Source organism: Protopterus annectens, chromosome 4.part1, assembly GCF_019279795.1.
Source record: "Protopterus annectens isolate FY-2018-M chromosome 4.part1, PAN1.0, whole genome shotgun sequence".
In the NCBI taxonomy this organism is placed as follows: domain Eukaryota; kingdom Metazoa; phylum Chordata; order Ceratodontiformes; family Protopteridae; genus Protopterus; species Protopterus annectens.
In genome coordinates this window covers 93,040,205-93,055,938 of record NC_056734.1, presented here as the reverse complement: position 1 = coordinate 93,055,938, position 15,734 = coordinate 93,040,205, and the positions used below count along the sequence as shown (strand labels likewise).

The 15,734-nt window shown below is 42.8% G+C and overlaps 1 protein-coding gene across 1 annotated transcript in view; it reads left to right on the top strand.

The window, feature by feature from the left end:
- Positions 1 to 1,465: 1,465 nt before the first annotated feature.
- The window catches only part of LOC122800753 (SPRY domain-containing SOCS box protein 4-like), a 633,167-nt gene continuing 618,898 nt past the window's right edge, over positions 1,466 to 15,734 (top strand). The window contains exon 1 of the mRNA XM_044070002.1: positions 1,466 to 2,331. Within this exon, the coding sequence (XP_043925937.1) occupies positions 1,638 to 2,331 (694 nt within the window). The 5' untranslated portion in view covers positions 1,466 to 1,637. The remainder of the gene's footprint in view (positions 2,332 to 15,734) is intronic.

The following is a 15,734-nucleotide window of genomic DNA, read 5'->3' as shown; positions in this document are numbered from 1 at the left end:
ATATTAACATTGTTGCTGAGCAGTGCGTAGAAATATTACTGAATCCAGATGTTTGTCATTCATATGAAAGCATAGCTAAATTGTGCACGCATTACAAGACTGTTCAAGTGCTGTGATAGTGTTGGCAGTACTTGTCTTACCAGTATTTCAGTGTGACACATCTTTAAATATTGGTCAGTTCTGGACTTTTTCTGCGGACAATATTTTTCAGAGAACTGCCAGCCAATGAAATCTTGTACTAGTTTGAATGTCTTTGATTTTCTACTGAGATATTAACCTAATTTTTCCATTTTGTATCGTCTTAATGATAACCATGTTTTGTTACTGACAGATTTCTGAACTCAAAAACATGCACTTGTGTTTTGTTTCCTGTTTTACCTTCTTTTAAAGGGACCTTCTTCCTAATACCTGGCATGACCTGGCATGACTTTTTAAAGTGGTGCAAGTCTGAAGTATCAACATTTAGCATTATTATGTGGATGAGTGATCTTACTGACAGAAGCATTCTTCCTATTTTGATTATAGCTTGGTTAATTTTATTTTCTAGTACTGTAATCTTTTAAGCCTGGTATTTGCAAAATTTTAAACTAACTTTTTTTTTTACAGCACTAATTTTGAGCACCGTTAGAAAACAGACCCCACAATGAAATAAACCTGCCTGGTCTGTTGGCCTTTATGAATTGAACTAAAAAAAAAAGTCCTTCATGCAGATGTATTTTTTAGTAATTTAGGAATTTTGTTAGAGCACTTTATTACTGTGTATTTCATTAAATATGCATGTCTGGATGCTAGAATATAAAACTGGAAAGCAGTTTATCAAGTTAGAGTTCAGTGTCCTTTTATTCCTATGCTGTCAGACCCTCAGCAGAGCTTTTACAAGCATTCCAAAACTGAATCCATATTATAGTCTGGTTACTTTGCTTGCTTTTGAGGTTGAGTGCAGCATATAGCTAGCTGACTCCTAATTCGTTAGACTGTTGTGTAAAGGTATTGCATAGTAGTTTCTGTAGCCTTTAGATAAGAGCTGAGGAGTAAATGTAAGCCAGAAGAACAAAACAAAATCTGCTAACTGGAGGAGTTGCACCACTTTTGAAGCAAATGAATAAACTAACTTGTGACAGTTATTTGAACGCATAGTCTGGCAGCTATTTAAGGAATGTGAGCTATGTGTTTCTGTGAAGTGAGTTGACCCAGACTTAACTGGATGTGTGTTAATAGAAGGTGGAGTATGTCTGTATCCCATTATGAATCAGAGGAAGTTATTGTCTGTACTTGATGTAATGTGAGGTCTGTACATCCTGCTGCTTTTTAGTTTTTGCTTGGCAGTCTTGTCAGCAAACATTAAACCTTAAGGTTTAGAATTCGCAACTTGTTTCTGACATAATGAATTTCTGAGGTATGAAAATGAAAAAGCAAGTTTGTGGTTTAGAATTGTTTAAAAAAAACTAACTGTAGTCCTATTTTCTTTCAGGATAGTCTTTCTCTGAACATATCTGCTGTGAAAAGGACCCTAGAGGAGAGAAGTTAAATCAGCCTGGATGTCGGTCTGCTCAGTGTGAAAGTGCTTTCATGAGGGTAACCCTGGGCTAGAAACTACCCTTTGCTTTGATTAGTCCTTGTGGATCTGCTGCCAGGCAATGGGCCAGAAAATCTCAGGGAGTATAAAATCTGTTGATGTGAGGGAACCACCATTCAGGCCTGTAAAACGGGAGCTGAGAGGCCCGGATTTCTGCAAGCCTGCTCGATTGGATATGCTGTTGGACATGCCTATGGCCTCTTTTGAGGTCCAGCTTAAGCATGCTTGGAACAATGAGGACCGTTCTTTGAATATTTTTGTTAAAGAAGATGATAAGCTAACATTTCACAGACATCCAGTAGCCCAAAGCACGGACTGTATTAGGGGCAGAATTGGCTATACCCGTGGTTTACATGTCTGGCAGATTCACTGGCCCACAAGGCAACGAGGAACACATGCTGTAGTTGGTGTGGCAACAGGAGAAGCTCCACTGCACTCTGTAGGTTATACCTCATTGGTTGGTAGCAATAATGAGTCATGGGGATGGGACTTGGGGCGCAATAAACTTTATCATAACAGTAAAAACCAACCTGGAGTTACGTATCCTGTTTTTTTAGAGCCAGATGAATCTTTTGTTCTCCCAGACTCATTTTTAGTAATTTTGGACATGGATGAAGGGACGTTGAGTTTCATTGTAGATGGACAATATCTTGGAGTGGCCTTTAGGGGACTGAAGGGAAAAAAACTGTATCCTGTAGTAAGCGCAGTATGGGGGCACTGTGAAATTACAATGAGATACATTAATGGACTTGATCGTAAGTACATGCATTATTCACTTGATTTATATTGATTTTTTTTTTTGGAAGTGTTTTTATATGTTGCACAGTTTTTACTGTATGTATTTGAAGGTAGCAGGTTACAGCACTTTGTGTTGCTTCTTAGACTAAATACATTTTGCACAAAAGGGTTAGTTAATAAGGTGATCATTGTTAGTCCTTATGTCCTATTACTTTTCATATGAAATGAACAGAAGAATCCAAGGGGTGTATCTAAATACATCCAACTCTTTGTGCATAATTATTTGTCATAACATATGTGGTGTGCATGCAGTATACATATAAACACTTTCTAGTGACCTTTGATTCTATTTCATTCTGAAATTCAGCTTCCCCTCTAAATTTCAGTCCTCATTATTCCACTGAGATAGTCAGTCAGTTGCTAGCATTTAGTCTTAGAATGTGACATTGGGTCTGAAGATCTTTATTCTTGGCTGATAGGTTAATTGACACTTTTTTTAATGCTGCCTGAAGAAATCATATAGTGTAGATGTGCTGTAGTGTGTGTGATGAAGCTGAGATAGTGGGATATCCAAGCCCCTCAAACATCCAGATTTATTCTGCATGCCATTTATAATGCCACCCAGTGCTAGGTGGCCGTCCTTTAGGTCTGTTTTCATTTTCCCCTCTGGTCAGAGCAGTGCAGTTGGCTGCAGTTGTTAAATGGTAACATTCATGGCTACTAATCCTATCGTATGACATTCTGGAAATGTGCCTCATTATAATACATGGTAATCTTTAAGTGATAGCAGACTACTACTTTATATATCAGAACTTCAAGATTGAAGTTGCTTACCACTGGTATAAAAGACATGTTCAATCTCACTATTCTGACGAAGTCTATTACGTTACTGGTGTTTTAACTTCATGGTTAGAACATTTTAGTGAAGGCTTAACCTGTCCCACCTGGGGTGTGTAGGCAGGTTTGCCAACATGGAAAATCAGATGTTCTTCATTCAGGTGTCTGTGTGTGTGTGTGTCTGTGTGTGTGTCTGTGTGTGTGTGTGTCTGTGTGTGTGTGTGTCTGTGTGTGTGTGTGTCTGTGTGTGTGTGTCTGTGTGTGTGTGTGTCTGTGTGTGTGTGTGTCTGTGTGTGTGTGTGTCTGTGTGTGTGTCTGTCTGTGTGTGTGTGTGTCTGTGTGTGTGTGTGTGTGTCTGTCTGTGTGTGTGTGTCTGTCTGTGTGTGTGTCTGTCTGTGTGTGTCTGTGTGTGTGTCTGTGTGTGTGTGTGTGTGTGTCTGTGTGTGTGTCTGTGTGTGTGTCTGTGTGTGTGTGTCTGTGTGTGTGTGTCTGTGTCTGTGTGTCTGTGTCTGTGTGTGTGTGTCTGTGTGTGTGTGTGTCTGTGTGTGTGTGTGTGTGTGTGTGTGTCTGTGTGTGTGTGTGTCTGTGTGTGTGTGTGTCTGTGTGTGTGTGTGTGTGTATCTGTAGAGATGGTCGCTGTTGACGTGTCACCCTGGCCCTATGTACAGAATGAGGAAAACGCTGTTAATGCTGATTTGTTGTGTTCTTTTCAAGTATTGTGGATTGAAGATGTGTTCATAGGTACTTTATTAGGCTGATTTGTGAGGATCTTAAGGAGTCTAGTCTTGCATTCCCGTGGTAGATTTTAGCCCTTTATTTGCATGCAAATAACCAAGAGATGGACACATCAAGGGGTATGTTGGACATTTTATTTGTTGTCCCTACCCTTGAGGAATATGGGTACCAAACGAGGGGTGAATTTGTGGATGTCCTTCCATTTCACTTTTGCAGTATTCTTTGCAGTAGGGATCCCTGCCAAGGCATTAGTCTCGACACTCCCTTTGCAGGATGATGGAATTTTTTAAATGGGATTGTGCCCAGTTTTCTGAGGTGCAGAAAAGATATTAAGAGCTTCTGCTAATAGACTTTCTTAGACCTTCTGCTTTCCCCCCTGTCTTGGCGGCCTTGTTGGATGCCTTTTCTACTGCATCTCAGGCTCCCGGCTCCTGGCCCCTTGCCCCCAAGAAACCTGATAAGAATTTGCAATCCTCACTCACAGTATAAAACTTATATAGATGTCCTTCAGCTGAACCCCTCTGTGGTGTCTGTCATCTGACCAAATGGTACTGCCTTCTACAAAGCTTCTTCCCTCTGATAAAGACAGCAGGACTATGAAAAGGGTAGGTAAGCAGGTTTATATCTCTGCTACCTTAGCTTTTTAGTCCTGTCTGTTGTCAGATTCATATGTCCAGATATATTTTGGCTTTTCTTTCTCAGGCCCATCAGGTAATTTCTCACCTTCCTGTTTCTGAAGGGAAGATGTTTGCTCTCTCCTTGCTGGGGACATCTTCTCAGGTGGCTCGCTATTCTATTAAGTGCAGTTATGATGCAGCAGATGCTTCTTCCAGAGCTACTGCTTTTGGTTATGTGATGATGAGATATTCCTGGCTTTGGCTTCAACCTTTGCCTGATAATATTAAGGCTAAGTTGATCTATGCTTCTCTGGATAACAGACACTTATTTGGTGCAGCTGCTGGTGATTGGTGATTTGTTAAGCCTGTAAAGGATAAGGGCAAGGCTTTACAAAGAACATAAACATGTTTTTTGAAATTTAGGCACAGGAGAAACAACAAAATTACTCTGCCTACGAACAAAGGTCGGCTTAATCTCACCCTTCTAAAATATGAGGATAAAATGGAGGGTAAAGGGGCTCTTCCTGCTGAATCTGGCCAGACTCCTGTGACACGAATATCCTTTTCCTTATAAACCAAGTACTGTTCGACTATCCTGTTCTTTCCAGCCGCATTCCTGTTTCTCTTGGTCTTCTTCTATCCCTTCCAGTTAGTTTACTCAGGATTCCTGGGTTCTGGCCATTATCCGCCTAGAGTATTACATGGTCTGGAAATCTTTCCCCTTTTCATGGGCATTCCTCAGCCCTCTCAGGAACAGTTGGCTTTATTTCCAGGGGTGTTTCAGGATCTTTTGACTTGGGGGGGGGGGGGGGGGGACTCAGGAAGTTCCAAATTCTCAAAGGGGGAAGGGATTTTACTCAGTGTTTTTGGTTCCCAGGAAAGCGGGGACTTGGAGACCCATTCTGAACCTCTCTCATTTAAGCACCTTTCTGAAGGTCCCTTCTTTTCAGATGTTTCCCCTTTAGACTTTGTTCCCTCTGCTGCTGCTTCGGGCATTTCTAGTGTCCATGGACCTCAAGGATGCTTATCTACACATTCCTATTCACCCTTCTTTCAGGAAGCTTTTACATTTCTCTGTTGCTTCCTGGCATTTTCAGTTTGCCCTTTGACCCTTCTACTGTCCCAAGAGTGTTCACCAAATGTCTCGCTTCTGTGATTGCTTTTTTACAGAGACTGGAGGTACAAGTCTCTCCCTACGTAGATGAATTCCTGCTTCAGGAATCCTCTCCAGAGAATCTACTGCAGCATCTTCACTTTTCCATTTCTCTCCTGCAAAGCCTGGGGTTCACTATAAATTTCCAAAAGTCTCTTCTGACTCCTTCACAGGATCATGTATTTCTGGGGTGCAGGATCCAGACAATTCCAGTGTTGGCATCCCTGCCAAGGCCTTGACTCTCCTTTCTTTTTATCAAGTCCCTTTTTCCTCTTGTCTTAATCACTGCAAGGGAGTTTGAGAGCTTTAGGTTTTATGGGCTACACCTTTCCTCTGCTCCCTTTTGCCAAACTCCACATGAAAACGCTTCAGAGGTTTCTAAAGTCAGTTTGGTTTCAGCCTTCTCATCCCCTTGATGACTTGGTTCCTCCTCTTCCATGCCTCAAGCTGGAATTTCAGTGTTGGATTCAACAGCTGACTCTCAATCTTGGGCTCCCTTTTCAACCTCCGCTTCCCTCTCAGGAGTTGTATAGACTCTTCAGATGTGGGGTGGGGAGCATCCTTCAGCTCTCTAAAGGTGCAGGGTCCTTTGTCAACTCAACAAAGGAAACACCATCACTGTTAGAGATGACGACTCTTCTGTTGGCTCTTCAAGCTTTTCATCCTCTTCTTTCCAGGTCCTCTCAAGATGTTGGCAGACAATACCACAGTGATGTGGTATGTCAACAAGCAAGGGAGGGGTGGTGGTGGTGAGGTTTTATCTTCTATGCTGGTTGGCACTTCTAGTGTGGGAATAAACTATCCAGTATTGTGACCTTCCCTGCATTTTACATTCCTTCAGGTCAGAATATTGTCAGGCTCTCTGAGCAGGTCCTTAACGCACACCCACAAGTGGATGCTTCATGGGGATGTGTTTCTGGATATTGTTCACCAGTGGAGTACTCCTCAAGTAGACCCCCCCCCCCCCAACAACTTTTTTGTGCCAGAGACCCAGGTCATTAGTTTGGAAGGTGGACACCCTCTTTATTTACGCCTTCCCTCCTCCCCTTCCCCTTATTTCAAAGTTCCTGTTCAGAATACAACGGGATGCTCTCAAAATTTTGCTGGTGACTCCCTTTTGGCCCAGACATTTGTTCCCTCTTTTTTTGCAGTTAGCCAAGGGTAGTCCTCACAAGTTAAAACAAAAAAAAACAGACTAGGAGCCAGTAGCAAATGAAATTCCAATAACAAGGCCAATGAATCTGCAGAAGTCTGTTACAGGTGAGAAGAAAGCGCTTAATCTATTTTGTCATTAAACTTTCTGGTATTGAACTACTTGTTGGCCTTGTTATTGCAATCATCACTAGTTACCTCACAGGGTGGAGCTACTCAAGACAAAGGATCTCTCTCCATCCTCACCTGTCCACTCTTCAACTTGACAGTAGGATTTCATTCCATACAGAGACCTTTTTGCTGAGGATGTGATTAGGGTCCTGCAGGAGGCCAGGAATCCCACAACTTAGGAAATCCTACATATCCAAATGAAAGCGGTTTTCTGTTTGGTGTCTTTCTTGTAACCTGGATCCACTTTCCTTGGATGTTCCTTTGTTTCTATCTTATCTGTGTGAACTGCTCAATGCTGGATTGGCTTATTCTTCTGTTAAGGCCCACTTAGCTATTTCTGCTTGTCTGTGTTTATCACCTCCTTTAGCTTCTAGATTTGAGGCTGAACAGTTTTTTAAATGCATCATTCATATTGGGCCTCCCAGGAAGCCTGTCCCTCCTCCATGGGATTTATTGTTTTAGAAAAAAATTGGCCCAGTCTCCCTTTGAGCCTGCAGCTTCCTTATGGCATTGTTCTTGGAAGACTGTACTTTTTGTTAGCCCTTACTTCTGCCAGATGGGTGTCTGAGCTTCAAGCCCTTCTTTTCTAGTGTTCCATAAGGGCAGGGTTATCCCTTCGTACTAACCTTTCTTTTATGCCCAAAGTGGTGAATGAGTTGTCTGTTAATCCTACTGTTCTTTTACCCACTATTTTCCCTTCTCTGCAATCTGCTAGTGAGGAGGTACTGCACACTTTGGATATGCATAGACAACTCCGATTTTATTTGGATAACTTTTTGTAAATCTGATCAGCTCAGTTTCCTTTCATCCTAGGTCCGTAGGGTTGGCTGTTTTCAAGCAAGCCATTTCTTCTTGGATTTCTAAAGCCAGTTCCTTTTTGCTATGCCTTGCATAGCAAGAGCCTGCCTTCTTCTGTTAAGGTTCATTCTACTAGGGCTATGGTGGCTTCTGGTGCTTTTTTCAAGGTTTAGATATCAACTCCTATATTTTTTGAGCAGCTACCTAGATTTCTGTGCATAAATTTACCAAGCATTACAAGTTGGATGGAACTTCCAGTTAGAGCTGGCTTCGATAGGGCAATACTTCATGGGTTCGTAGAGAGCTCTGTTGGTCCATCCTCCTCTCTTTCTTCTTCCTGAGCTTTTGCACTCTCCCTATTGTAAAGTATACTGCAACAGTGAAATGGAAAGACATAGTACAGCTGTGTAAGACCTTACCATAACTGTAGATGTCCTTCTCTTTACTTTTGCAGTATTCAATCCCTCCTTTCCTCCCCCTGGTTCTTTTCTGTTCTGGATGTGCTGGTTACCTCTTTTATCTTTTATTTTTCATTTTTTTTTTCCGCTTGGACTGGTGTCCCTACTGGGGCTGTCTGTTCTGAGGATGGTATATCTGAACGTCACCTTTATGCCCTATGCTATAAATGGGGGAGCATACTTATGATGTACAACGTACCTTAAAGCAACCTAAAGGTTTTGGTATACTGGCCAGGACGCCCTGGGCAGGAGATCCCTATTGTAAAGAATAATGCAACAGTGAAGAGAAGGACCTCTACAGTTATGGTAAGATCTTGCGCAACTGTAGTTTATCCATCCATTCATCCAATTTGTTTAAATAAAAAAGTACTTTGCTTTATGTGGAGTAGGAGGCATATTGTTTGAAATACATACCTATCCTCTCCAACATGTTCTGTTTCAAAAGAGATAGAGATCCCTTGAGCAGTGTTTTCATGGGTAAGTTAGAGGCCATTGTACTTGCAAGCCATTTTAAGCCTAGCCAGTTTCCCTTTTGCTATCTGAATTAACCTACCCTGTTAGACAGGTAACACCCAACTGACAGCACTCCTGAAGGGTAATCAGGGGTGGCTAAGTAGCTGCTACATAGATACTATCAAAATAAACATTTCCTAAGAAAGCAGTACATGTAGCACCAGCTCTAGTAGTATGTACTTTTTAGAATAGACTATACAGTGTTGCAGTATGTTTTAACACAGTCAGAAACCTATTTAAAAAAAAGACCCTGCTTATTAACAACATCATCTTCATAAGCTTCTGTGCTTAGAGCATTCCACAACAGATGACCCTTGGGGACATAGTCAGCTAGTGTAATGTTAATTTTGAGCTCTGACATTGAAATAGCCTCTTGGATAGAAAGAGCAAATGGCATTCAGATAGCTAAAACAGTGCAACTGTCTCAAGAATAAAATCTCACTTTTCTGAAAATTTCTTTTGCGATTTGTGAGGTGTATAAATACCCATTCAATACTCTTCAGTATGTATGATTTGCTGTGATGTCACTGTAGATAGAGCACATTGTCTTGGTTTTACCTCTTTTGGATTGTATCATAATTCTGCTGGCCTTGAGTGGTGTGTGGTCTGAGGACTTAGTAATACAGAGCCAACAAACTTAAGGTAGAGAGCTTATGTTAAGCAGCCAGATGTGTGAAAACGTTTTTTCCTGTAAAACGTACTGAGTTGCCTTGTTTTTCCAGATGTGTATTAAAAGATTTTAACTTGTATGTTTTTTTTTTCTTGCTGTTGATTTCTGAACCATTTTACCTTTTGTATTTAACCTTCTGTTTTACAATGATACTCAAGAATGTGGAGTAAAATGTAATCGTAAGCTGAAAGGAGCACAGTTTTGCACAGGTGTAAATTATGTCACTGTTGTCAGGATGTTGGTGTAACTAGATCATACAGGACAAATGCATGAAGCGCTGGTAGTCATTAGATAAGGTATAGTGGTATTGGGTACCACACTGTCACAAAAGAGCTGTCTGTGAAATGGGGTGGTACAGTGAAACTGTTTGCTGTTTTTGATGTATTCGCCTTCTGGTCTCTGAGAGTTCCTGTGCTGTTTTTTAATCATGGAAATTTACAACCCCTGTCTCCAAAAGAGAATTTATTTTGGGTGTATTTGTAGTAGAGTGCTGGTTTCGTGTTCTCTTAAGTTATTTGTAGTGTTATTTCAGTTTGCTAACTGGACTGGTCAACAGAGCCTTTTTGCAGCATTGTTTCTAGGTTGTGGCTGAAGACACAAGCAGGAAATTATAAACTAGAAAGGGAACACAGTTGTACAAATTATGGTAAACAAAGTAGAGAGAGTACATGTGTACCTTGTTCACAGCTATAAATGCAAGTGATGTTTATCGTATGTATAGTTAAGGTAGGCATTCAACAAATAAGTTTGGGGTATTTGTGTGGGGTGTGTGTGTGGGGTGTAAGTTTTAAAACCAGATCAGAGAGCAATGCTGTCTTATTGTCAGTCTCTAAGTGTATAGTTAGGCTGCTTGATTTGCAATATTGTTTTCAGCTTTGTCCCATTTTAAGAGCTTGTAGAGTTGACAGCCAAGTGGAAATTTGGCTGTCATTTACACGTAGATATTTACCCAGCTGTAGAAATTGGTATTGATAAGATGTTCATCGTGCATACAGCTGCAGTAATAACAGATGAGTTCTCCTGCCGTCAGGCGGGTCCTCGGTCGGCCGAATTCCAAAGTCTAGGTCCGGCGTCGGTTGTCGTCGTTTCTTCCCGGACGTCAGTGCGACAGGGGTATAAAAGAACCAGCCGACGCCATTTTCTTCAGTCTTTCTTGCCACGTGGTGCCCGAAGCAGAAGCAGTTCGCAAGTGCCGGTCGGCCAGCTCCTGAAATTACAAAAATTTTGCAACCGAAGTCTTCTTGAAAGCTAAGTACCTTTTCTTGCCTCAGACCGATGTCAGACAAAGTTAATAATTGTATTTCATGTGGGAAGCAAATACCGCATAAGGATTTCCATTCCCTCCGTATTCCTTGTTTAGGCCCAGACCACGACGTCTCGGTCTGTCGTTTTTGTGCTACTTTCAACAAACGCACCATTAAGTGTCGGGCAGAGTTCGCCCAGCATTATTTTGGCAAAACATTTAACTATATTATGTCGTCGGATACTCCGACTCCAGTTTTGTCTAAAAAGCGCAAAGATAAGGACTGACACACGAGGTCCGCGGCCTCTACTGACCCCACGCCAAAGCAGACTACACGTGGTCGGTTCTCAGCGAGGCGCCTACGCAGCCCCCGACTACCGACGACACTTCATTGGCGATGTCTCCTGTGCCCGAGGTCGCAGGCTCCTCGGCCCACACCCCGACTACAGATACCGAAGCCACTCTTGGCGGTGAATCTCAAAATGTGGCCAGGTCTACCTCCTCTCAAGGTGTCTTCAGACCTTCCTCTTCTTTTTCCATCAAGGCTTTCACTAAGTCTAAAGCAGCCATGCATTCTAAGAATCAAGCTACGCAGGGCCCATCTCCAGGCCCCATGCCTAAAAAACAGATGCTTAAAATGGCTGAGGATTTAATTACTCCTATCAGGGGTTCTCAACCCCCCCCCGGACAAAAGGCCCAGAGTGGAGGAAGAATCCCCCTCCTCTGATCAGGGCTGCATTATTTCAGAGCACTCTGATGATCAGGAACATTCTTACTCCCCTTTTAAAGACTCTGATGCAGAGGAGTCCATTCCCTCTGTATCCCCCCCAGAGGATTACTCATTTGGGGAAACTTTGCATACCTTAAGGGAACACTTCCACTGGGAAGGCCAAGATTATTCAGATTCCAAGAAAAGGCTTAGGGAATTTCTCTTGCTACCTCAGCACAGGCCTCTGGCTATACCTCCTGTCTTGGACATACTAGATGATGTGTACTCGGAGGCCTGCCTTAACCCGGATTCTCTACCTCCAGCCCCAGTCAAGCCTGACAGGTACTACAGGGTTCCTGACTCACACCAATTTCTATACAAAAGCCATGCTGCTGACCCAGAAACCATCTCACAGGGCCCCAAGGGAATTAAGGCCTCCACTGCTAAAAATCCATTACCTTCCGAGAGAGATTCCAGATCCTTAGAAAGGCGGGGAAAAAAGGTATATACCTCGGCTACCTTAACCATGAGGGCATTAAACTGTCAGTTCCATATGCTAAAGTACCAACAGTTTTTGTTATCACAATTGAAAAGTAAAATGTCACAACCTGAACAACCAGACTTGAAGGAGTTGCAGGATTTGATGCATAGTGCAGAACAAGTGGGTAAACATACCTTACAATGTGGTTTTGATGACCTAGAGGCCTCATGTAGAGCTGCTGTTACAGGATCAGTCATACGTAGACATGCCTGGCTCAAGAAACAAACCTTGCCAGATCATGTCAAAGCTAAATTGCTAGATGCCCCTCTACAAAAGGATGTATTATTTGGTGCTAATGCTGAGGAGGTATTAAGGAAAATAGAGGAAAAGGCTAAATCAACACAAACTGTGAAAGATTTTCTACAGGTACAACCCCCACGTTTCAGTAGAAATTGGCCTTCCAAAAATTGGTCCTTTCCAGCCACGGACAGACCCCAAAGAGGTAGATACAGGCGCCCGAGGGGCAGAGGGCAATCCCAAGGATCGTTTAGAGACAGACACTGGCAAGCTCCTACACAAAGAGGTGGTGAGGATAACTCGCAACCATTCAGAAAGCAAACCCAATGACTTTCCCCTTTGCATGCCAAGCAAAACTCAAATGGCAGCACCCTTAGGCGGAAAACTGGCATTATTTTAAAAAAATTGGCGTATTGTCACAAAAGACAAATGGATCCTGGACATTATAAACAGAGGCTACAGATTCCATTTTCACACCCTTCCAAAAATGAGAGGCATGCCAAACCTGCCACACAATCAAAGGGCAGAGGCACAAAGGCAAATTACAGATCTCATAGACATGAAAGCTATTCAAGAGGTACCTACGCACGAACAAGGTCAAGGTTTTTATTCCAGACTATTCCTGGTACCAAGGAAGGGAAAAGATTGGAGACCTATTTTGGACCTATCCATCCTAAACACATTTCTACTCGTACCAAAATTCAAGATGTTCACTCTACAGCAGCTTCTTCCCATGCTGGGCAAGGAGTCTTGGCTGGTAACATTGGACCTCAAGGAGGCATACCTGCATGTCCCAATCAGACAAAATTGCAGAAGATACCTCAGATTTCTTGCAGGTTCAACCCATTATCAACTCTCTGCATTGCCCTTTGGCTTATCTACTGCGCCCAGAGTATTCACGAAATGCCTGGCATCAGTAATTGCCTACTGCAGACTTCAAGGGATACAAATATACCCCTATTTGGACGACTGCCTGATCCAAGCGGACAGCAAGCACATTCTTCTGAAACATCTGGCTTATGTAATAATGTTGTTGAATTCTCTGGGATACACAGTCAACAAAAAGAAATCAAGGCTAATACCCTCTCGGAAAATAATTTTCCTGGGTGCCAACCTGGACACAAACACCCAGATGGCCTACCTCACGCCAGAGAAGCAGGGGCAACTAACTCAATACTTCAGAGCACTAGCAAATTGCACCAGGCTGACTGCAAGGAAAATCCTGCAGGCTCTGGGATTCATGGCATCTTGCATCTTACTAATCCCATGTGCAAAGCTGCACATGAGGAAACTTCAATGGTACCTGAAAAACCTATGGTCTCAACACAGCCACAGTTTGGAAACAATAATACCACTAATTCCATGTCTTCAAAAGGAATTTCTGTGGTGGGCTCAAGCATGCCAAGCAAACACAGGTCTCCCATTCAGCAAGCCTCAAGCAAATCAAGTCATCACAACAGACGCCTCGGACTACGCCTGGGGGGCGCACATGACAGATTGGTGCATTCAGGGCAAATGGTCCCAAAAAGAAAAGCACCTTCACATCAATCAAAAGGAAATGCTAGCAGTAATAAATGATATTATAGCTTCCAAAGACCTTCTGCAACCAGGTCAACTATTGATAAGAACGGACAACACCACAGTTATGTGGTACATAAACAAGCGGGGAGGAACACATTCATACCCCCTATGCAGACTGGCCATGTCACTTTGGAACATGGCCATGGACTTACAAATCGAACTACAAGCACAGTACTTGCCAGGCAAGGAAAACACGCTGGCAGACAACCTAAGCAGAAATATGACAGATCCACACAAATGGAAGTTGCATCCTCAAGTTTTTACAGAGATAATCCAAGCATGGGGAATGCCAGACATAGATCTCTTTGCCTCCCACAAAAATCACCAATTGACAAAATTCTGCTCAAGGATTTTCCATCCAAAGGCCTGGAGAGTGGATGCTCTCAATTTCAGTTGGACATCAATGACAGTTTATGCCTTCCCATCTCTTCCTCTGCTGCCCAAAGTTCTATTGAAAACCAGAGCAGACAGACCAAAGATGATTCTTATTGCTCCAGACTGGCCAAGACAACACTGGTACCCACTCCTGAGGAGCCTGACGCATTCCCCACCATGGACCCTTCCTCTAATGCCTCTTCTCCTGACTCAGCACAGCTTCAAAACTCTTCACAGTCAGCTAAAAACACACAGTCTAGCCGCATGGAAGATTCCTTAGCATCACAACAGACCCTACTCTCCAAGGAGGTGCAGGATGTCATTTTGGAGGCCAGAAGGCCATCTACTAGAAAAGCTTACACCGCAAAATGGAAACTGTTTTGTGTCTGGAATGAGAAAAAGGGCCAGGATCCTGGAAAACTGAATTTACCTCAAATATTACAGTATCTAGCTGAGCTGCTAAGCAGTGGACTTTCATTCTCCTCCATCAAAATCCATGCCTCAGCCATTTCTGCAGAATACAACACTGATCCACCCTTATTCTCTCACCCCCTCTTAAGACGGTTCCTCAGAGGGGCTAAGAATCTAAAACCCCTAAGGAAACAACCAATACCTGCTTGGGATTTCAATTTCATTCTGGAAAAACTGACCTTGCCTCCTTTTGAGACAGCAGCCTCATCAGATTTGCTATATTTGTCCTGGAAAACAGCTTTCCTTCTGGCTATTACCTCAGCTCGTAGAGTTTCAGAACTACAAGCTGTCATGGCTGTGCAGCCTTTTATCTTCCATCAGGACAGAGTTTCCTTATGAACCAACCCGTCCTTTATGCCAAAAGTGGTATCCAGGGTAGCTTTGAATTAGGCCATACACTTACCTACCTTTTGTCCTAATCCTCAAAACAAAGGGGAGAGATTACTACATTCCTTGGACATCCACAGACAACTGCGTTATTATTTGGACAGAACAAAGCCTTTCAGAAAATCAGATCCGCTCTTTGTGTCCTATGCTATAGGAGCTCAAGGAAAGCCAATTTCCAAACAGACAATCTCAAAATGGATAGCCCACTGCATACGTTTTTGCTATTCTTTTCATGGCAAAACTGTACCTACAGGCATCAGATCTCACTCCACAAGGGCCACGGCTACCTCTGCAGCCTTTCTCAGAGGAGTTCCTACCAAAGATATTTTAGAAGCAGCCACTTGGAGTTCTGTGCATACCTTCTCCAAGCACTACCACCTTCCACTATACTCCAAATCTAGAGCGGGCTTTGCCACTGCAGTCTTGCAGGGCATTCTGGCTCCTCCTAGTTCCACCTAGTGCCTACCACCCCTTTCTTAGCTTTGGGATTCTACCCATCTGTTATGACTGCAGCTGTATGCACGATGAACATAGTACAGTTTTGTACCTACCATAAATGTAGATGTTAGAGTGCTAATACAGCTGCAGTCCAGGTTTCCCTCCCTCCTTCCCCTCTTGGGACAGGCCTATTGGTTAACATATCCTCATGCAACCAGATTGGGGTATTCATTCATGATGTATTTGCTTGCACTGCTGTATTTTGATTATATGGCATTGCTTTATTACACAAATTTATGTATTGCCTTCCTTCTGGGGGCACCTGACATCTGGG